The following is a 23,715-nucleotide window of genomic DNA, read 5'->3' as shown; positions in this document are numbered from 1 at the left end:
CTGAGACTGGGTTCAACTCTAGTTCTGTGAGCTTAAATAAAATACACAATGTCTCTGAGCTTCATCCATCTATCTATCCATTCAGTCAGTCAGTCAAGAAGTATTTGCTGATCACTTACTATGCGCCAGGCACCGTGCTAGCTGCTGGGGATAGAGCAGAGAACAATCCCTGCCCTCCTGGAGCTTAAGGTTTGGCAGGGGAAAAAGAACTTGAACAAGTAATGATAAGTGTGTCAGGCACTGCAGAAGTGGAGGGTATAACGGGGGCTGCTGCTTCTGCATAATGGGGATAATAGTGATACCCTCACAGGGTTCATTCAGTTTTCCAGAAAAATTTTTTTGAGCACCTAATATATGCCAGGCACTGTGCTAGGTGCTGGGAAAAGACAAACGTGAATAAGATAGACACAGCCCCTGCCTTCTGGAGTCTCACAATCCTTATAGGTGACGTACCTGGCACGTCCCAGGGACCCCTCCATCCTTTGCACTTCTCCCTCCCAATGTAGAAGATGTAGACCTGTTTACAGGGACTTGGCAGCAGAAGCAGAAGGCGGACCACTAACCCCATTGAGGGGGGATGCTTTGCAAGGGGGGCCTTCAGGAGGCTCCTTGCACACACAACCAGAGGCTGCCCAGGAGACGTGGATATCCCAAGGGGCTCTGGACTTCTTTGACCAGTGGACCAAAGGAAGCTGATGCCAATGGGAAACGTCCACCTTGATGCCAGCTGCTTCCCTGGATGGACCCCAGCCATGGCATTCAGGAGAGACCAAGGCCCTGACCCATTATTAGAACCTCTGATCCCAGGGAAAACCACACGTGTGTATCAGCAAACTGGGGACTGTGGGGACAGCATATCTCAAGTTAAGGAACCTCTTATCACACGCAGACACACACTGAATCCCCATGCCTGCTGCCTTTATGTAAGAGCTTTACGTGGGAGGACGTCCATGGTCAGATGGGCCTGGCTAGACATGTGCAGAATCATCTATACTTTGATTCAGGTACAAGAGAACATAAAGAAAAACAAAAACAAGGGCCAAAGGCAAGAGCCAGGAGGAAAAAGCACATCAGAATCTATCCTTTTGTCCCTCTGTTCCTTTCCTTTTCCTTTCCTTTCTTTTTCTTTTTTTTCTTTTTATTTTTTTGCGGTACACGAGCCTCTCACTGTTGTGACCTCTCCCGTTGCGGAGCACAGGCTCCGGACGCGCAGGCTCAGCGGCCATGGCTGACGGGCCCAGCCGCTCCGCGGCATGTGGGATCCCCCCGGACCGGGGCACGAACCCGTGTCCACTGCATCGTCAGGCGGACTCTCAACCACTGCGCCACCAGGGAAGCCCTTTCTTTCCTTTTTTGTTTGCTATCAGATAGTTATTCAACTCAATATTCAACAGAGGTTTTGAGCATAAATTCAAGGCTGGACGCTTTTATAGGCAGCAGGGAAACTGACAGTGATCAAAACAGAGCCCTTGCTGGTAAGGAGCTTATGTTTAAAAGGGGGATACATGTAAACAATAGCTATGTGATATGTCAGGTGGTAACAAGCACGCAGAAAGGAGGGGGTGGGAAACGAGGGTAATAAGGCAATGAGGGTGTTATTTTACATAGGATGCTTGGGGAAGGTCTCTCTGATAAGCCAAAACTGAGAGAAGTAAGAAAATGAACCAGGGAGATATCTGAGGAAGAACATTACAGGCAGTGGGCCAGCAAGTGCAGAGGCCCTGAGGTGGGAACTTGTGTCTTTCCACCAAGCTCTCAGTAAGACTTGGGCACCATAAGTTTGAGGCATTACACACAGGAAAGGGTCTTGAGCATACATACCGTGACTTCTGTCCATTTGTTTACCCAACAAGTACTTACTAGGTGCTGATTAGAACTGCAAAGACAGGATCCAAGTCCACAAAGATCTTAGGGCCTTCAGAGGGAGACAGATACGTTAGTGGGTAATTGAGTGTGACCGTAATCAGCCCAGAGAGGCATAGTAGCACAGAAGAGTAGTACAAGCAAGTCTGGGGAATTTAGGGAGGACTTCCTGGAAGAGGCAAACCTGAATGCTAAGCAGTAGGAGGCTGGGCACAGAGTAATCCAGGCAGAGGGAATAGCGCATGGAAAGGTGTGGAGGGGGAAGAGTTCAGAGAACCACAAATAGGCTGGAGCATAGAGTGTGTGGGGAAAATCTGTACATGAGATGGGAGCTGTGAACAGGGGTCAGATCCCAGGAAGCCTAGTGTGTGTGGGGTAGGGCATATTGCTGAGAGGTGACACTGTGGCCTCTGGCTGCAGGGAGATAACAGAATCAAAGGGGACAAGAACGAAAGCAGGGAGACCCATTAGGCAGCTGTTAAAATCACCCTCCTAAGAGATGATGGTGGCCTGAATTAAGGCTGATGACGTGGGGATGAGGAGGAAGGACAGGTTCAGGAATATTTGAAAGATTGATGATTATTGGAAAAGTGAGGCTGAGGGAGAAAGGAAGGAGCCAGATTTCCAGCTCGGGTGACCAGGTGAGCAGTGGTACCATTGGTTAAGATAGGTTATACAACGAGTAGGGTGAGATCTCTGGGAATTGATGAGTTAGGATTTGGACCTGCTAAGGTTCACGGTGTCTCAAGCATCTCAGTCCAAGTGGAGAAGTCCAGCAAGCATCTGGGTAGGCGGATCTGAAGTTCAAGGGAGTGGTCAGGGAGGGAGATACAGATTTGGAACTCACCAGCCTGTGGATGGTACTTGAAACCATGAGATAACTTGACACCTCCCAGGGAAAGTCCGTGGAGTGACAAGAAAAATGGGACCTACCAGCATTTTCAAGGACAGCTGGAGGAAGAGAATAATTATGATGACAATGATAACGATAATGATAGAGCACGAGTATCCAGAGAGGTAGAGGAGAATCAAGAAAACAATTGGCACAGGGGAGTCAAGGAAATACAGAGCGCCTGAAGAAAGCAGCGAAAAATCCATTGACAAGAGGCCAGAAAAAATGCCCAGTGGACTTGCTTAAGAGGTGACCTTAGCAGGGCAACCTTAGCCATATGCGTCAGATTGAAATGGAGAAGTCAGAGAGGGATGGAGGAACTGACTTTGAAAAGAAGAAAGATCACTTATCAGAAGTTGGGGAGGGACTAGAAAATGAGGTAGATATTTACATGTTTCTAGGGGAAGGAAACACAAAGTTGAGTGAGGTCAAGTGTGATGACTTAAATTTTCTTGAGGTAGAATGCAAGACACCTGCTGAGAATGGAGGAAGTGGGGAGAGTAGGTGAGTAGTGATGGCTGCAAAGACTGTTTAAAAGGATGGAGAAGGTTGAGAGTGGCCATAGGGGAGACTAGGGTGGGTACCTGGCCAAAATGAATGGATCAGTGGGCTATTTTGTGGGCTCAGATGAATTTCTGAATCCAGCATTTGTAGCTGTTATAAGTTTCACATTTAGGGGATTCTTCTCCAAATGCACTAGGAGTAGAGAAGGTGGCTTGTACCATCTCTTCCTTGTCCATGTTTGGGCTTTCCTGAAAGGTGTTACCAACGCCAAGGCCCCCATGCTCCCCGACCCTGTAGCCTTGCCTCCTTAAAGAGTCCCAGAGTAACACAGAAAAGGCAATGGCTATTTATTCTGCTAAAGCTGTGACTCTTTTGTTAATTCTGTAATACCTACCTTGCCACAAAAGCCAGGTCCAAGCCTGGAATTTAAAAGTCCAAGGTCTTCAGCTTCCTCTCGGTTTTATACCTTCCAATCTCTAGGGTAACCCACATACCAAAAGGTTCTTCTGATGCTTATTTTGTCCAAGGGCATATGCGCTCTCCTTTGCTAGCCCGCGATTCACACATCTCCAGATTGGCCCTTCCCAGACTCCTCAGCATTGAGCATCTGAAGTTGGGTAGATTCTATGGGCCAAAAATCAGAAATACCCATCCCCCCCTTCCTTACTTACTCCCTTGCTCTAACTGATTTCAAGCTGAGTGGCATCCAGACAAAAGCAGAAGTGTTTTAAGGTGATTAGCTAGGAACACAAGGTACAATTGAAAATCTGTTGCGCAAATAAGTGTGTGTTTGATTTCTCTCCACTTCCCTTTGGATATTAATCCTTTAATATCCAAATCCTTCCTTTTGATTAGCGTTTGGTTTCTGGTGATAAATATGGTACCAGCTTCGTTGGTTTATCGTGAGGATTAAATGTGAGAAGTAATGGGGGCAAAGCACTCGGTGGTGCCCAGTGTGTTCAGCATTCAGTACGTGCTGCTCCTGTTTATAGAGAAGCATTTGCATGAAGGAGGGACTGCTGGGGGTTGGGGGGAGAACAAAGAGGCCTTCCTTCACCATCCTTTGTGGTAAATTGTTTATCTTACCTGCACCCAACCAGCCCAGTGTACGCCTGGTAGGCTAACTCCAGTCACACCTCTGCACCAATCGTGGAGAGCCACATGGGTGGGAAACTGCAATAAAAGGAAGGTCCACTGCAGGCTTGCGTTCCCGTGGCCAGAGAAGGAAGAGGAATGCTCTGCGTTCTCACTTCCAGGTGAGTCCTGCTTCAAGCCCCAGCAGTCTTTCTCCTGATCCTGGGGGCCTCCCCCAGCCCTTGACTCACTGGAATTGCTAGGGCTGTTTGTTTCTGGAAGCTTTCAGAACCCAGCAAGGAGTTTGCACCCTGGCCCTTGTCGAGGGCTCCAGATATCACTCTATGTCCAGTTCAGCCATGACTCCAGGCACCTGCTGGCTGCTCCAGGGCTAAAGATGCCCCTCACCCTTGTCCCTGGACACCCCACCGAGAAGACAGGCCTCTACTTGGGATTTCTTTTTTAATATTTATTTATTTGGTTGCACTGGGTCTTAGTTGCAGCAGGTGGGCTCCTTAGTTGCGTCTCATGGGCTCCTTTGTTGTGGCATGCGAACTCTTAGTTGCAGCATGCATGTGGGATCTAGTTCCCTGACCAGGGATCGAACCCAGGCCCTCTGCATTGGGGGCGTGGAGTCTCATCCACTGTGCCACCTGGGAAGTCCCTCTACTTGGGATTTTATCTCTAAGAATTACCAGTCCCGGGCGCTCTCTCATAACAGATTCACGCTATCCCTTCCAGAAACAGACCTCTATCTTCAACTGAAGTCTTCCAGAGGCTGTACGAAGTTATCCAAAGATTTTTCCATTTGAGGAGAGTTTCCCAGAAGAGGAAGTGTTATTTATTTGAGTGTTGACAGGCTCTTCACAGCTCTTTGTTTCTATCCACTCCCTCCCCGTTTATTATTCATTCATCCCTCAAACCCCTATCGAGCAACTCTTGTGCGTCAGGCACTGTGCAAGGAGCGAGACTGGGCTCAGTCTGACATGGTCTCACCCTCACAGACATCTACACACGTAGAGGACACTTCAGGCTCTCTTAGCACAGTGCCTGATGCACAGAACTGAGAAAGGGAAGCCGTTACTTTTGTCGGTAGGTATTCATAGCACTGTCACCCGCCCCCCTCCATCCAGTCTCCAAGAGCCACTACCTTGACCTGAGTAGGAACTACCCTGAGACCTTCTAGGACATTCTGCAGTCCTGGCTGGCTCTAAGCTTGCCTTTTGTTCTCTTGCTGTCAATCTCACCCACTTGGCAAGTCTCCTGTTCCTGTTATACTACCTCCTTTCTTCAAGTCACACCTGCTTTAAAGCAATACAGCCCTTCATGAAGGAAGCCATCGGTCCATTTCTAAGAATATGGGCCTAAGCAAGCTATTTCACTTCCAGCACAGTGCTTACACATAGAAGGGGCTCAATAAGTATTTCTGGGATTAACTTACTCTGAGTCTCAGCTTTTTCATCTGTAAAATGGGAGGAATAATAATACTTTCCCTGGAGGGTGGTTCGGTGCCTTAAATGAGCTAAGGTATGCAAGGGGCTTAGTACACGTGCTAACTGATGTGGGTTCCCTTCTTACCCTTGCACGCACCCAAGGGAACAACCTCTGTCTCCTTGATCGTATCTGGGTCTCTCCCTCCCGCAACGCCCCCAGCTGCATTGATAATCTGCGGGCCACTGAGTGACCGCAGGTCTCAGCTCATGGAAAGGATGGCTCCTGTCCTGTGGCTGGCCCTGGCCTCCTGCATTCTGACCCTGGCATCTACAGAACAGCAAGGTGAGTGCTCTGCTCGCCTGGCATCTCAGATGCCCTGCAATACCTGGAGAGTGAGCAGGGAAGTGCAGAGAAGGTGCTTCGGGGTCAGTGAGGAGACAGGGGCATGACTAAAGCAAAGGTTCAGAAGCCGAAAGTCAAGGGAAACAAGATGAGAGAAGCTGGAATCAGTCACAGTCTCTCAGAGAGCCAAATCAGAAACTCCCCCTCGAGGACAGTGGAAGCCAGTTAACATAACTTCCCGTGCCTGGATATGGGGGCGATCAGAGAGCCCGGGGTTCATGAGGACATGAATCACCCAGGCACTCTGTGCCTTGTTTTGGCAAGTGCCTCTCCTTCTTCCGAGTCAGTTTGCTCATCTGTAAAATGAAAGGACTAGGCTTAGTGATCTCTCTGTGGTCCTTCCAAAGATCCATGGATTGGGCATCTTAGATGCTTGTAGGAAGGGTTCTCAGGCTCAACACAAGGGTGAAAATTTCTGCCCGTGTCACCTGTGGAGGGGGCTAGAAGGACTCAACTCATGGCCTCCCTTGGAAAAATACAGTGGGTGCAGGAAATAATCCAAGAATAACAAGTGCAGTGACTTCTTTCCTTAAAACAAGTGTGTGCATAAGCAGGCTTGAAAATGTCTTTTCTAAAAATTCCCTCTAATGTGATCCCAGCTTTGTGAAGATGCACAGAGCCTTAGCAATCAGAGCATCGGTGCTGGGCACACAGTCACCCATTAAGTAGCTTGTGCATCAGGGAAAAAAAAAAAGGGATGTGATGTGACCCTGGTAGGATATACTTAATTCATCATTAAGGCACTCACACTGTTCAACATATCAGAACTAGAGGAGAGAACTAGCTTAAACTACTAGGCCCCAGGTGCTGTGCGTGGCATTTTGCACCTACTATCTCATTTAACCAGCCAACAATCCTTTAAAGCTTTATTTTCCCAAATGGGGCATGCCTATCCTGAAATGACTGTGAGGGTGCAGAAATTCTTAAAGAATTTTTGGGGGACTTCCCTCGTGATCCAGTAATTAAAATTCTGAGCTTCCACTGCAGGGGGCACGGGTTGGATCCCTGGTCAGGGAACTAAGATCCTGCATGTCGAGGGGCACAGCCAAAAAGAAATTTTTTTTGATAGCTATATATACTTTTCTTCATGGGTATTAAACAAAATAACTAGTACATCATACCTATGGTATCACAGCTATTATTCCTTAGGATGAAACGAATTTATAAAGAGAGTCATTGAAAGAAACACATGAAATAAATAATAGGACAGGTGGACACACGTGTGGCAAACGTCATAACCTGAGGCATGGGAATGGATGAAGTTTGGGCACCATTTCACAGGTGTTGTTTTGCAGAAGAGTCTCAGGGGAGTTAAACCATCTGCCAAGGTCACCCAGTCAGCAGGCACAGATCTGGGTTTAAACCCAGACTGAGCAGCCTGTTGGCTTCCTCCGCCCCCCACCCCATCCCTGCTTTACTTGTCTGCCTCTTCACGCATCACAGTCCCTGAATCTGTTAAAAGCCATGAGATCAGCAATCAGAAATGGTCCTGTTAGACCAGTGGGGGGTAATTTTGCTTCTCAGGGGACAATTGGCAATGTCTGGAGACAGCTTCGGGGAGGAGTACTCCTGGCATCTAGTAAGAAAAGCTCAGGGATGCTGCTAAACATCCTACAGTGCCCAGGACAGCCCCCAGCACAGAATTATCCAGCCCAAACATCAACAGTGCTGAGGTTAAGAAACCTTGTGTTAGATCTTCGTCTACTGATAATGGACAAATGTCTATGATATATTAAGTAAAAAATGCAAGTGGAAATGGACATATATACACTACCAAATGTAAGGTAGATAGCTAGTGGGAAGCAGCTGCATAGCTCAGGGAGATCAGCTCAGTGCTTTGTGACCACCTAGAGGGGTGGGATAGGGAGGGTGGGAGGGAGACGCAAGAGGGAAGAGATATGGGAACATATGTATATGTATAGCTGATTCACTTTGTTATACAGCAGAAACTAACACACCATTGTAAAGCAATTATACTCCAATAAAGATGTTGAAAGAAAGAAAGAAAGAGATGCAAGTGGAAAAAAATAAGCTCTACAACATTAAACCCATTTTTATTTAAAAAGAACTGTATTTTAAACATATGCATAGAAAGGGTCTAAAGACTGTACAACAAATTTATGGTTACTTCTGGGAATGCAATGGACTCTGACAAGTTTCATTTCTACTTTATTCATTTTAATGACCCCGATGTTCTTAATGCCTGTAATGTACCACACAAAGGCCTCAGGATTATTCTGACCCCAAGGTGATGAGGGCTGGCGGTCAATGAGTGGATCATGTTCTGCTGGTCCTCATTGGGGCCCCTAGCATTTCCAAAACAAAGTGTGTCGGGGATAAAAACGCTGTAGGCTCTGGGGTTTCTCTGTAAACCTAAGCATGCTGTTACTCTCCAGGTTACAGAAACCCCACCAGTGCCAGTTCCTATGAGCAGGGCTTGGAGTGTGGAGCCCCTGGCACCCCAGAGGCGCAGCTCTGTTTTGACCCCTGCCAGAATTACACCGTACTGGATGAACCCTCCCGAAGCACAGAGAACACGGGAGAAGTCGAGAAATGTGACAGTGACAAGCACGGCTGGTACCGATTTGTGGGAGACGGAGGAGTGAGGATGCCGGAGGACTGCGTCCCCGTGCACCACTGCCAGACGGCTGCTCCCGTGTGGCTGAATGGCACCCACCCCACCGTCGGGGAGGGCATCGTCAACCGTACCGCCTGTGCCCACTGGAGTGGCAACTGCTGCCTCTGGAAGATGGAGGTGCTGGTGAAGGCCTGCCCGGGCCAGTACCACGTGTACCGGTTGGAGGGCATCCCGCAGTGTAATCTGAGATATTGCACAGGTGAGGGGAGCAGGGCTACCCGGTGAAGTGCCCAGGGTCAGTAGAGCGAGTGGAGCGGGTCAGGAGGGGACTCAGCAGAACAGCCTCGACTCAGTGCCTGTCAGTTATTGCCCAGTGGGAATGTTGCCCAAGGGCTGCCAGACCTTCCAGCGTTTCAAGTAAAGCCAGAAATTCGGATTTGAAGGTGAAATCTCCCGGTACGTCTATCCACGTGTGTGGCATAATAGTAAGAACTCAGACTCATTGAGATTTAGATTTCACTTGGGCAGTTTAATTCAACTCTCTGAGTTTGGGTTTTCTGATCTGAAAAAAACGGACAATGGCAAAAATAACAGCAACACAGCATGCGTTACAGTGCCTCTGCTCCTGTTCTAAACACTTTAAACCATTCATTCCTTTAGTCCTCTCCTCAACTTCATGAGACATGCACTATATAGTTAGTTCAGATGAGGGGTCTGGGGCACAGAGAGGTTCAGCAGTTCTCCCAACATCACAGAGCTGGAATTGTGGCAGAGCCAGATTTGAACCTAGCACCCCAGCTGCACGATCCAAATGCTTAACTGCTGTGCTACCCCCACCCCCATGTGGTCACCACGTGAAATGAACGAGCTAATGCACGGAAAGTACTGGGAACAGCGTCTGCCTTGTAGTAAAAGCGCTAGGATGGCACCTCCGAGGTTCTCACCTCACTGGATTAGGAGTCAGGAAATTCGAGTTTGAGGCTTGACCCTTCCACCAAGCGTGGCACAAGTCTTCCGTGCCCTGTAGAATGACAAGGTTGGCCTTGGTGGCCTCAGGTCCACCCTGCTCTGCATCTTATCCTCTTTCTCTGCACCCTACCCCAGACCCCGCCACCACGCAGGACAACTGTGAGAGGACCTGCCGCTCCAAGGAGGAGTGTCGCTTCGTCAGCGGCACCTGGGACTGCTTCTGCAGACAGGACCTCAATATCTCCGGTGAGCGCTGGGATTGGACTGGCCTAGTGGGCAGGGCAGGAGGGAGGGAACTTCAGAGGGTCTGGACAAGGTGTGGACCAGAGTCAGTAGGGATGGAACTGAGGTCAGGGGATGAGACTGCCCGAAGCCAGTGAGTTTGCAAGGATTGGGGGCAGGGATGGAGCACGTTTCCAGGTCAGCCACTGGACCGTGGCCTCAGGAGTGAGTGGGCTTGACCCATGAGGGACAAAGGATGAGAACTCTGCAGGTGTGGAAGTTGTGTTCAAATACCTGCAGGGTCTATACATGAGGAACAGGGGCGGACTCCTGTGCCAGTCCGGGATTGGCCACAGGTGGGGCCTGGGGCCTGGGACAAGCCACCTACACCCTCTGAGCCTTAATGTCCTCATCTGTAAAATGGGGATGAGATAATAATAAAAAATACCCACAATGCAGGGATTTTATGAGACTTCAATCAGAGCAGCCCAAATGGGCAGGCTCTGGAGGTGATGTTTTTCTCATCCCAGTAGGTAAGCAAACACAGTCAGGTGACCCATGGGTAGACATGCCACAGATGAGCCCTAAGCCCTGGGTGGGGATGGGATGAGCTTCCCGCTGAGATGATCTCCTTCCCTCCGAGACTCTAACAAGGGCCTCCGACTCTTGCTTTGGGCACAGGCCTGCTTTCCTGTGAGCACACTCCCAGTCGCTGCAGAGGAGAGAGTGCTCTAAGCAGAGGGGCAAGAAGGAGCCCGAGTTCCTCATCTCTGGCGACAAGGGTGTCCTTCTACCTCCAGATGCAGGGAGGGCACCTTTCACAGGGGAGACTTATTTCCTGCCTTCGGGGAGACAGAGAGGAGGGTCAGAGTGTCCCTCTTGCATCAGCTGTACCTTAAGTAACTTTAATTCAAAATAATCAATGTGCCATTCAGCATATTTTGGGGCGACCTGCTCTGGGGCTCAACAGGAACCAGACACGAGAACCTTCACCAAGCCTGCACACAAAATGCTTGGAAATCTTGGACCAGGGGCATCTTTGCCAACTTCGCCTACCACAAGCCTGGGTGTGAATCCCACGTGGGTCCCAGGCCCCCTCCAGTCTCCCCAGCCTCCCAGTGGGCAAGGTGGCTTTGCCAAAGGGCAGAAAGTGTGAGCTCTGCCTGCTACTTCCAGGCTTCTGTCCACTCTACCTCCCTCCCTCTCCCAACTTTCCAGATGTGCACAGTTTGCAGCCCCAGCTGGACTGTCAGGCCAAGGAGATCAAAGTGTCCCTGGACAAGTGTCTGCTGGAAGGCCTGGGTTTCGGGGATGAGGTCCATGCCTACCTTCAGGACCAGAACGGGAACTGCAGCAGCATGATGCAAAGAGAGGAGAACAACTGGATATCGGTGACGAGCCCCGCCCAGGCCGGTGCCTGCGGAAACATTCTGGAGGTGAGTGGTGTTTATCCCACTGCTGCCAGAGTGCGGGAGCTGGGCTGGCGGGGCCTGTCTCAGTAACTGTGAGCCCTTGGACAAGTCACTTAGCCTCCATGGGCCTCTAGAGGTATGTGAGCTCACACATGTTCGTCCAGGAGAGAGCTGGCAATAGGTTTGATGCTTAAGCTCAGTAAATGTAAGTTAGGGTTATGATTATTTCACTTAGGGACGAGGTGGGAAAGGTTCACAGAGGACCAGGCATGGTGGTTCCTGACTGTTCCCAAGGGTCAGCAATTTATTGTTCTAGTTTTTGATCCGGGGTCCTCAGTCCCCTTCCCGTAAAGTGTCAGTGCCACTGCGGGAGGAGGCCCATTGCCTCCTTGAGGTCAGAGGGCAGGGTGTCAGCTTGACTGACAGCATCAACTCTGGAGTCATACAGACCCGAATCCCAGATACACTTGTACCCTCATCCACGTAAACGTACATGTGGTCTTGTTTTTATGCCAAAGAGAAACCAAACCCATGCCATCTACAAAAACACCCTCTCCTTGGTCAACGATTTCATCATCAGAGACACCGTCCTCAGCATCAACTTCCAGTGTGCCTACCCGCTGGACATGAAAGTCAGCCTCCAAACTGCCCTGAAGCCCATCGTAAGGTATGGCACTGACCCTTACCCTTTGACCCGTAACCCTGACTGACTTCACGACATCTTAGGACGTCCACAGGATCCGCCCACCTCCTTCAGGAGCTTCCGTTCATTCGCTCGTTCACTCCACAAATATTTGTTGATTAAGTATGAGGATGTTCGGCATGCTTCCCTGGTGGTGCAGTGGTTGAGAGTCCGCCTGCCGATGCAGGGGACACGGGTTCGTGCCCCGGTCCGGGAGGATCCCACATGCCGAGGAGCGGCTGGGCCCGTCAGCCATGGCCGCTGAGCCTGCGCATCCGGAGGCTGTGCTCCGCAACGGGAGAGGCCACAACAGTGAGAGGCCCGCGTACCGCAAAAAAAAAAAAATACGCTAAGGAACAAAAATGCACAACAATTTCATTTATCTTGAGGAAGAAAGGCATTAACAACTAACTATATCAAAAATTATTTACAAGTGAGTTGCATGCAGTGTGGGGTAGGCTCGGAGTGCTGTGGGATCAGGGAGCAAGGGTCCCTGACCTAATCTTGGTTGGGGAGCACAGTTGGGGGCAGGAAGGCTTCCCTGCAAATGTGGGATTTAAGCCAGATCAGCTTTGATTGGATAAACAGCACCTGTAACTCACCAGAAATAGAACCAAATAGCAATTTGGATGGAATTCAATTTGGGTAGGGGCTTTTGTCTTTTGTTCACTGCTGTATGGCTGTGCCTGGAATGGGCCCTGTTGAAGGAATTCCTCAGCATTCCTAGACTTGCTGGGGGTCCTTCTGGGGGTATCAGAAACCCAAGGTGCCCTTCCCATTCCCTTATTGCCTCCTGGGCTCACAGAATGGCAGGGTTAGGATTAGAAATCTTCTGGTTCAATTTCTAGATTTCAGTCTGTAATGTGTTGGGGCCCAAGGTTCATAAAAAATAAACATTAAAGCCATTTTATTTATCTTGTTAAAATTGGTGTTTCATTGAAGATTATGGGGTGCAGGGAATAGGTCTGCTGCTAAAAACTGTGAGCCCACAGAACTGGTTCCAAGCCCTATTCTACAGGTTAGAAGACGGAGGTGTTCTTTGAGTGAAGGAGGTATGTCTGCTCTCTGATGCAGGGAGAATTTGTAGGAATCCTGGAGACAGACTCATGTGTTTGTCAAGTTTAGTGCCTAGAAGGTAGTAAATGCTTGATTTAAATGAGTGATTGAATAGTTCATTTAGGAATCAAAGATATGCCTCTGCCTTCATAACCCGACACAAGTGTGGGACTTGATTGATTTTGTTCTCACTGGTCAAAACCTGAAGTTTCCATTCTTGTGGTTTCTCTGTTCTCAGTTCCTTGAACATCAGTGTGGACGGGGAGGGAGAGTTCACTGTCAGGATGGCCCTCTTCCAAGACCAGAAGTACACATCTCCTTATGAAGGGGCTGCAGTCGTGCTGTCTGTTGAATCCATGCTCTACGTGGGCGCCATCTTGGAGAGAGGGGACACGTCCCGATTTAACCTGGTGTTGAGGAACTGCTATGCCACGCCCACTGGAGACATGAATGACCCTGTGAGATATTTCATCATCAGAAACAGGTATCGGACAATCTGGGGTTATCTTTTGGCCTAAATGAGGTTTGGGGTGGAGAAGAATGATCACCTCATCCCTGCCCGGCAGTTGAGTAACTTGGCTTGCCTCTTTTGGAAAATAATTTGGTATTACATATGATGACCATACCCTGTGACCCAGAAATATCACTCCTGAGATTGTAGCCTTAAAGGATTAATACAAAATAGGTGGGCAGGGTAAAGAAATGCCAATTATTTTTCATTTCAGTATCTTTTATAACGTTGGCAATAGGTTCATAATTCAAAAACAGGGGACTTTTATACAGATGTTAACACTAACTGAACAACATGAAAATAGTGTAACTGTTATGGGACAAAATATTATTGAATATTGTTAACTAGCAAAAACAAAGGGAAATGCATATCTATAGATCATGATTCAAACCGTGGTAATAATACTAGTTACCATGTCCCATAGAGTTTAGCTGTATGCCAAGCAATGTACTAGGCAGAATATAAGGATTATCTCATTAAATGCTCACATCAACCCTAGGAAGTGCATATTCCTGTCCCTACTTTACAGATAAGAAAAGTGAGGTTCAGTAAAGTAATCGGCTCACAATCGCTTAACTAGAAAGTGGGTTGGGTTGGAATTTGAAATCAGTCTGTCTCGTTCCAGGGACTGTACCCCCCCCCCCAAACTTAAACCGTGTGGGCTTATGGGTAACATTGTGGAGGAAACCTGGAGGAATAAAAGTCTATGTTATAGGTTGGAGAAAACACTTGGCGGGAGGTGGGGAGGCTCTTTAATTCTCTCCGATGCTATTTTTATACTGGGTACAAATTAAAGATGCAGCCAAGGGCCTCAGGCCCCCTGAGTTGCTCTAGAAGTTAAATCCCTGTGCCTGTCACCCTCCCAGCTGCCCAAATAAACGTGATTCCACTATCTACATGGAAGAGAATGGGGTGTCATCGGAAAGCCGGTTCTCAGTTCAGATGTTCATGTTTGCTGGAAATTATGACCTAGTTTTCCTGCATTGTGAGATTTCTCTCTGCAATTCCCTTAAAGAGCAGTGCCAGCCGGTGAGTATCTCTTTGGACTGAACAACTATTCAGTGCCTGATATGGGGCCTGGTACCTCCATATATATTTATTGGAATTATGGATGGATTGAAAGAAGGGAGGGAGGAAAGGAGAGAGGAAGGGAGAAAGGCAAAGGAAGTTAGATGGATGAAGAGATGGAAAGATGGATGGATGGGTGGATGGATGGAAGGGAGGGAAGGAGAAAAAGAGGAAGAGAGGGACAAAAGAAGGATGAATGGATGTACTTTAAGCCTCCAAAAGCCCACAGGTAAGCAATCCTTGTGTCCCCAGGAAGTATATCAGATGAAAGAGCCTGTCCTCTAGGTTTCCTTGGCCCAGGACATTTTAAATGATTTTAATAATAGTTGACTTTTTTTAGTGTTTACTCTGTGTCAAGCGCTGTACTAAAACTTTTATATGCCTTATCTAATTTAATTCTCACAGCAACCCTTTAAGTAGATTCTTTTAGCAACCCCATTGTACATATGAGGAAACTGAGCTCAGAGAGGTCCCTTGCCCAAGGGCCACACAGCTAGAAAGTATCAGAGCTGGGGTATGCCCTGGCTGAGGAGTAACTACAGTGCCCATGCTCTTAACCCAGATTTAGCACTGCCTGCTAAGAGTTGGCATTTCTTGAGTGCTTACTATGTGCCTGTGTGCTGCAGACATACTTCCTTTTAACCTTCACAACCAGGAAGATACTATTTAATAATAGTAGACAGGTATAGTCATTTGTCCCAAATTAAACAGCTAAAAGAGAGGAGAAGAGATTCAAACCCAGGTTCATTTGACATGACAGTGAGAATTCTCTAGATTGAGAAAACCAGACATCAGAATTAGGATCATAGGGTGGGTGAGGCTCCATTCTTGGGCTGGAGCTGCCCATTGCAGGAGTAGCCTGGAGAGGAACGTGCCTTTACATTTTGACATAATGAGAATTCTCCATCCCCACAGTCTTGTTCGAGAAATCAACTCCGCAGTGAAGGAGTGGCTATTGACCCAGCCCGTGTTTTAGATCTGGGACCCATCACTCGCAGAGGTAAGAAGTGGCCACGTCCTAGTGATAACACCAGCTGGCCAAGTGCTGACAGTTAACTGCAGATGCCTGGGGTCACCAACCTAACAACCCAGGGCTTTTTCTGCTTCCTCAGTGCCCCCCACTGGTGAATGCATCTTTCCAGGAGATGCTTTGGGTAATGATAATCGCTTTTGCCACATGTGCTGTGCGCTAGAGATCAGGCTAAGCTCTCAGCGTGCACTGACTCACTTAATCCTCCCCAGATGCATCCATTTTACAGGTGAGAAACTGAAGCTCAGAGAGATTAAGTGACTCACCCAAGATCACCCACTCATGAGCAGCTGGAGTTAGCGCTGAACCCAGCTCGGTCTGATTCCAAAGCGTGTGTCCTTTGCCTTTTCCCTCCTGCCAGGTCCCCATAACTCAGTCTAAGTCCTAAACCAACTTTGTTTTCTGAGGAATGACCGTGTTTCTCAAAATCCAGTTACAGTGTTCTGGGGCATGACATAGGAGAAGCTTTCCAAGTGCTCCTCAAATTTTCATCCCTCCATCCCATGGGTTAGCAGTACCTGTGGTAGTTAGTCATGGTTTTTATTCACACTGGAATGGCAGAATCAAGAAATCCAAAAAAGTAAAAACATTTTTTTTTTGTCCTAGAGAAATTAGGATGCAGTAACGTTAATAACAGTAATAATAGTAACGGTAATAATAATACTTTGTGCCTGGCACCATACCAAACCCATTTATATGCATTGTCACATGAAATGTTCACAACAGTCTAAGGACGTAAGCACTATTACCACTTCCATTCTCCAGATGAGTAAACAGCCTGTCTCCTGAAGAAGGCTCTGCCTGGAATTGTCCTGTCCTTTTATTGCCTCATGTGTTGTCACAGGGTAGCTAGGGGAGCGGGGAGGAGGTGCTAGGAACTTCCACTTTGCAACCAGACAGACTGGGGTTCAAATCCAAGCTCTTCCACTTACTGGCAGACATTGCTGAGCCTCAGTCTTCTCATCTGTCAAATGCGGATGAGAACAGTTGCCTCACAAATCTGTCAGGAGGATTAAGTTTCATATGCATGATAATAGATGCTTCCACAATGTGGATTGTCCGTGACTGTGACGGCCAGGTCCAGGAGGTCTTGGAGCAACTATGGCTACAGTGCCACAGTCAGTGGAGCATGACTATGGAAACCCTCACCTTCTGCTCTTGTCTCCAGGTGCCCAGTCTCTTGGTGTCATGAGTGGAACCACCAGCACTGCAGGTACATCATTTTCTCCTGCCTTTCCCACAGCCCTCCCTCCCAACTCTCCCTCTTTTTAATTCAGTGAATATTTAGTTATAGCCTCTTCTACGTGCCAGGCCCTGTGCCAAGAACTGTGGACCGTGATATAAATCAGACCCTAGACTGGCTCTAGAGATGAGCTCTCACAGTGCAGCAGGAGAGCCAGTCATTAGACAGGAAATGTTCGTTGAGCACCTACTGTGTGCTAGGCTTTGTTCTAGACAGTGAAGTTATAATGGTGAACGATACAGGCCAGATGCCTGTCCTCATGGAGATTGTGTTCCAGTTGAGAAATAGATAACAAAAAGTTAACAACGTAGTTTAGAAATAGAGGAGAGTGATGTGATAGAAAATTACCAGCATGGGTTAGGGTTAAATAACCGCCTTAAATAACACAGAAGTTTATTTCTCTCACACATAAATGAAGTCCACAAGGCAAGCAATCCAGGGCTAACAGGGCAGCACCATGAGGTCATCAAGAATCCAGACTCACTTCATATGGATAAGGGAAGGCTAGCTCCTAATAAAGAGAGGTAGGCTCTGAGGGCATTCGTTCCGGGATACCGGCAGAATCACAATCCTTAGGAGCCTCTATCCAGATGATCTCATCCCATGTTCCTCAGTCCCCAGGTTTTTCCAGCCAGAGCTCTGACATCGTAGCAAAGCTGCCCAGACAGACCATTCAACCATCATTTAAGCTTGGCAACTATATTGAGTCCAAATTTGCTCTTCAGCTGTATCCACTCTCCTATTGGCTGTAGATAAGGGCTTCTTACAAGCTAACTAACTACCAAAGAGACCCTCTGGCTCCCTCACTTGGCCCTAACAATTAAAACTCCTCAGTTACTCATCCTTCTGCAGTAGGGCATTACTATAAAGCAGTACTAATTAACCAGTTCCAGTTCCCCTGTACTTAAAGGCCTGAATCATTGTACTGGCCAGAGAATTCCCCCCTCAACAGGGACTTTCTCTTGAGTCACTAATTGGTGAACATTTTAGCAATTATTTTGCTACCTTATGATGGGAACTACTCGTGCCACACATATTAGTTGGGATTGGGTTCTAAAAAAAAAAAAAGAATCCAGCCTCCTTCCATCTCACCCCTCTACCATCTTTAGGGTGTGGCATCATCTTCATGGTCCAAGATGGCAGCCAGAGCACCAATCTTTATATCTAGGCCAGGATTGAGGGAACTTGGAAGAAGTCAATGACTTTTAAGGAACAGTCCTGGAAGCTGACACCTTATACCTCCACTTACATCTCATTGGCCAGTGCTTAGTCACATGGCCACACCTAGCTGCAAAGGAAGTTGGGAAATGTAGTCTTTATCCTGGGTGGCCATGTGCCCAACCAATGTGTGATGGTTCTATTACCAAGATAGGAAGGAAAATGAATATCAGAATGGATAAATGGTCAGAAAATTTTTCAGAGGAGGTGATATTTGAACTAAATGAGAAAAAGGAGACAGGTGTGCAAATATTAGCAGAATAAGCTCTGTAGGCCAAATGAACGCCAGTTGCAAAAATGAGATAGGCATATAAGCAAATAAATCACAAGCAAGTAGGTAGTGCAGAAGGGGCACACAGAAGAGTAATTAACTGTATTGGATAAGGTCAGGAGAGAATTTCTGCATGTGTTAACATCTGAAAGGGCTTTTGATGGATGAATTGGAGCTCAATAGAAGACAAATCTAAGAAATGTATTTTGGCCCAAAGGGAAAGCAATGCTATTAAGATTTCACTATCCCCCAAAATGGCCTATGCTGGTGAACCCAGACATGAAAAAGTTCTACCCATCCTCAAATCTCCAACTAGATAACAGTCTAAAAGTTTCCAGATAATCTCAAGTTGTCCTCTCCATGCTCAGTGCTAACATTCAGACAACACTCAGAAAAGCAGTGCTCATTGGAGAGGGGGGTTAGAGCTCAGAGCAAAAGCAGCTTGAGAGCAGGGACCTCAATCTCATTTATTTCTTCCAGTCCTTCAGGTTAGCACAGTGCCGGGAGCAGCCTGGCTTCCCAGTAGACTTTGCCAAATTGACTAATTTCTTGGTGGGTAGTGGATTCTGGAGCCTTCTGAAAATGGAGGGAGTTACTGTGACCTGGTAGCGGAGTACCACAAGAGGGCACCTATGGTTTCATTGCTTGCTATCTCCCACAAGCATTTTTGATGTTTTAGAATTCATTAAACATCAACCTATGTTTCATAATTATAAGATGGTTGTCATATACTAATATGTTTCTGAAAATTATGATATTCTTCTCCCCCTCCCTCCTAAGGACATCAGCAAGTTACTCTGAAATTTAGGGGACAGAGAGCCGTTATAATCTGGTATTGGGTGGAAGTGGCGGTGCATGCCTCTCCCAGGTCCTCCAATATGAGGCAGCTATGATCCAGGATCCAAGCCCTTCTTTAACCCTGAGTATACAGTAATGTTTAGAAGAGATATGATTCCAACCTCCCAGATCTTAGAGTCTGATTTTCAAAATCAATACTTACATGGTGTTTACCATGTGCCAGGCACCGTTCTAAATGCTTGCTATGAGTTCACTCACTTGCCTTACAAAAATCTCATGCAGTAGTAGCTGCTAGTAATGTTTCTATTTTGCATACAGGGAAATTCAGGTTTGGAGAGCTTCAATAACTTGCCTGGGTCTGCACAGCTAGTTGCAGAGCTAGGATTCTAAGCTAAGTAGTCAAGCAACAGAAGTAGTGCTTTTTAACCTCCCTGTCCTTCTGCCTCTTCAGTATTAGTCATAGTAAGTAATGCTAGCTGCTGTAACAAACAATCCCCATCTTTCTGTGCTTTTATACAACCGTTTATTTCCCATTAAATCACTGGAGGATGCAGTTCAGTGCCTTTGCAGTCATTAGGAACTCAGGTTCTTACCTTCTGGTAACTTCTGGCAACTCTACTGTCCCCCACAAGTCCTCTCCTGGATCCTCTGCATCTGGTCCCTAGATGATGGATGAGGGAGCAGGGAGAATTATGTAGGAGGTTTTAAGGACCAGGCCTAGAAGCAGCTTCTACCCACATTCCACTGGCCAGATTCAGTGATATGGTCCCACCTACCTGCAAAGGAGGTGGGGAAAAGTGCCTTCCAGCATGCTCAGAGGAAAATGAAGTTTGTTTGGTGGTGGTGAGACAGCTTTGCCTCTACCACATGGCCCTGTGCCACCTCCCAGGGGCTATAACCCAAAATAAATATTAAGGATACTCTGCCTTTGTCATCCTTGTAAGACAGAAGATAGGGATGCCACCTCATTTTGGCTGCTGAATTCCAAAGCCCACCTGACAGTCCTCTCTTGCGTTTCAGTGTTCCTGGTGGCCTGGCCCATGCTTCTCCTGCCTGTCCTCCTGGCTGGGCTGTTCTGAGAGCTCAGCTGGACATCTGGCCTTGAAGCTCGTGTTCTTCCCTCTGACGATGGCTTCCAGTCACCCTTCAGCTCTGCTGATTCTCTCTCCAAATCACATAGACAGTCTCCAGGCCTGACTAGGTTTGGAGAAAAAGAAGAGTTTCGCTTGTTTAACACTCGCAGTGCCTTTGTATTCCTTTTTTTCTCAGGTGGGTGCCCTGCCACCTGGCCTGGCCTGACTTCCTCATTCATTAGCAGGATCCTGAAATCAAATTTGCGATGTGCTTCTGTGGCTACAAGTATAGCACACGTTCATAACTTCAGGGAAGAGGGGCTGTGTCAATGGGGGGAAGGGGCGGGGGAATTGCTTGTAAAAAGATGCCTCCCACAGACTTCCCAAACACCCCCTGTTCTGACTGCCAGTGAATTGAACAGACCAATGTTTGCTTTCACCCCGCTTCCTCTGGTGTACTTCCATCACGGTTTCAACAATACGCATGGGAACATGTTGTAAAGGGGCCACTTTTGGAGACCTTGTTCTGGGGAAGACTGGTGCCCATTGCTCCCCTGTCCCCCACCACACTGCAGACATGCTTTGACATGCCTAAAACTACACAAACCCCTACCCCTGGGACCTGGATGCTAGAGGAAATGCTCAGTTTGGGTGCAGAGATGCTGTCACCCCAGAGCACACCTCTAGTGTAAATAGTGATGCCCTTGCTCTGAAGGGTTAAGCAGGGAGTCCCAGTATAAAATGGTGCATCAGTTCTGCCATGGGGATGTAGCAGCAGAGCCTGGGGGATGGGTGAAGTCCCTTTCTGGAAACCTTGAATGAACCCTCACAAAGACTCCATGAAGATGCCACAGATAGAGAATGCTATGCATGAGGCCTCTCCAAGCCAGCCTCAGGGAAAGTGACAGGATCAGGGCTAGGCGACCAGAGGCAGAGCCTATTCATCTGCCAGGAGGAGACTTTCCAAAGTGCCACGTTGTTCAGAGATGGTATGGTTGCAAGAAAGAGAAACCCACTCCAGTGGACTCAGGCCAAAGGGGAATTAATTATAAGGATATAGGAGCACCAAGTCCAGGGACAGAAGATACAGCCTGACTGCACAAGGAGAGCCATGAGAAACTGAAGTTTGTCTGTCTTTCCACCTGTCACTCTTCCTAGAACCTTGCAGCCTTTACATCTGCTTATCTTTATGTGTTCCCTTCATTTCCCCCCTCTCTCTGTGAAACTAGCTTTACCCGTTCATTCATCATCCTTGATTAAATATGGACATTGCAGCTTCATATCACTTCTTAATTCAGAGACCACAGAGACCAACTGGCATCCTGGTATTCCACATCCAAATTGCACCCGGGGAATCTGATTTCCTTGTGGGTATGAGTGCTTCCCCTGGTCCGATCATTGAGGGCAGGCGAGCGGGCTCATCTAGCACAGAGCCAGTGGGGCCGACCTGAGGGGGCAGGTCTCAGATAAATGGGGGTGTTCCTTGGACAGATATCCCAAAAGACCACTATGATAGTGGCTTCTTTGAAAGGGGGGTTCCCAGGAGGAATTGCTTTCTGTTTCCCAGTAAGTTAGAGGATTCACAACTACTATATTCCAAGGGAGCTGTCATGCTAGGAATGGACCTGAAAGGAGGTCAGAGGTCCTAATCTTTCACCTCTCTGAGGCTCATCTTCTCCCTTCTGTAGAAAAAAGGGGCTTGGCTAGAGCAAGATTCACAACATTTATAGTGGAGCTATTTCTTTAAATACAAGTCTACATGAACATCCAATATCTAGAGATTAAAAGCAAATAGACTCTTGTTGATGTCAGGTAGGGGGCTTACCTCTTCCGTTCTGTGCTTCCCTCCTCAAACCCCCAAAGAAACTCCATGATAACCCACAGGGTTACCAAGGGCAAAATTTTGGAATTCCCTGGAACATACAACCTCTAATATCCCTTCCGGTGTAAAGCACATGGGATTCCACTTAACTAGACTGACGCCCTTTGTCTATCTGTCTGTCTAACATCTATTTATATATCATCTATCTATCCATCTAGCTCCTAGTCTCTCTTTCCCTCTCCATCTGTCTGCCTATCATCAAGGTAGTTGCAGCTTTTTGTCTTCTATGAATGGGCATCCCTACAAGCAAGAGCCACCGAATATTCCATCTCCTTCGTTCATTCAATCAACACTAATCCGCTGAGCAGTTGTTATGTCCCAGGTCCAAGGGCCTCTGGGTAAAATAATGAAGGAAACACAGTCCCTGCCCCTAAGACGTTGACAATCTGGTGGAACACAAACATGCACAGAGGCATGCACAGGCAGATCACATCCACACACACTTTCCCACTGACCCTCAGGCCCAGAACTCACACCCATACCAACATATACACTTGCAACAGATATACATGTCAACTTCACGTGCTCAAAGATACATGTCACACACAGAGATCCTCACCTGGGCCCTCAAGCTCAGTCACCTACATGTTTATTGCCACGAATAACTTAGTAACAGCTAACATTTTAACATGTCCTGTGCATCATTCTAGATGCACTGTGGACACTGTATCATTCCACCCTCACATTAGGTACTGAAGATATGTACTTTTATTGCCCCCAGTTTAGAGATGAGTAAACCAAGGCTTAAAGAACTACTCGCCCAAGAGCTTATAGCTTTCAAATTCTGTATTCAGGGTTTAAACCCAGGTAGCCTGAATTTGGGGCAATTGCTCTTGACTGGACATTCTATGCTGCTTCTGTTTATATACAAAGCACACACACACACACACACACACACACACACACACACACACACACACAGGTACTCATATATCCACACATGCACCACTATGTATACGTGCATCCACTCATGTGCATACAGGCACATGGGAACACGTGGACACATTTGCCTACACAGAGACCCTCACACATACCAGACATGAACACTAATGGACACACAGATGCTAATGTGCACACTGACTTATGCGTGGTCATGTAGATGCAGACACATACACCTTAGTACAGAAAAAAATAAAACAAGAAACATATCCTATGCTATACACACACACAAGCACACATAGATACATATACATATGCATACAGGACCTGGATCCAACTCCCCAGGAGCCAGGACTCCAACCATGTCTCCTCTCTCATTAGTTTTCCTCTCCTCCATCCCCAGTCCTGCCCAGCTGGGCACTGAGACAAGAAGTCCAACCTGGGTCACAGTGAAAATAGGCTCTAGACTCAGCATCTGGAAGTTCTGGAGTAGAAAGATGTTGGAGACAGTGAGAAGGAACCTGACCCATATCAGGAACACTGACGTCTCTGTCCCGGCGGGGCGTGGGGTACCTCCTCGTAGCAGTGGTGGAGGATGCAGAGAAGAACTGGGCAGCCCTGCCCTCTAGGACCTTAGAGTCGACTTGGGAAAGC

The 23,715-nt window shown here is 47.6% G+C and overlaps 1 protein-coding gene across 3 annotated transcripts; it reads left to right on the top strand.

Annotated features, from left to right (window-relative positions):
- Positions 1-58: 58 nt before the first annotated feature.
- Positions 59-21,128, top strand: GP2 (glycoprotein 2). 3 transcript variants are annotated; one of them, XM_029219663.1, is made up of 11 exons: positions 59-4,515; positions 5,987-6,109; positions 8,566-9,006; positions 9,852-9,962; positions 11,157-11,374; positions 11,869-12,017; positions 13,327-13,572; positions 14,466-14,628; positions 15,583-15,667; positions 16,866-16,910; positions 20,248-21,128. In XM_029219663.1, the coding sequence occupies exons 2-11, from the start codon at positions 6,034-6,036 to the stop codon at positions 20,304-20,306; spliced, it is 1,593 nt and encodes a 530-aa protein (XP_029075496.1). In that variant the 5' UTR covers positions 59-4,515; positions 5,987-6,033; the 3' UTR covers positions 20,307-21,128. The 3 variants fall into 3 exon arrangements, with proteins under 3 accessions (XP_029075496.1, XP_029075495.1, XP_029075494.1); XM_029219662.1 differs by having other exon boundaries at positions 5,929-6,109; XM_029219661.1 differs by lacking the exon at positions 59-4,515 and having other exon boundaries at positions 4,543-6,109; positions 20,248-20,724.
- Positions 21,129-23,715: the final 2,587 nt, after the last annotated feature.

Source organism: Monodon monoceros, unplaced genomic scaffold (assembly GCF_005190385.1).
Source record: "Monodon monoceros isolate NGI ecotype Baffin Bay Population unplaced genomic scaffold, NGI_Narwhal_1 Super_Scaffold_13, whole genome shotgun sequence".
Lineage (NCBI taxonomy): Eukaryota > Metazoa > Chordata > Mammalia > Artiodactyla > Monodontidae > Monodon > Monodon monoceros.
This window is presented reverse-complemented; position numbering and strand designations above follow the sequence as displayed.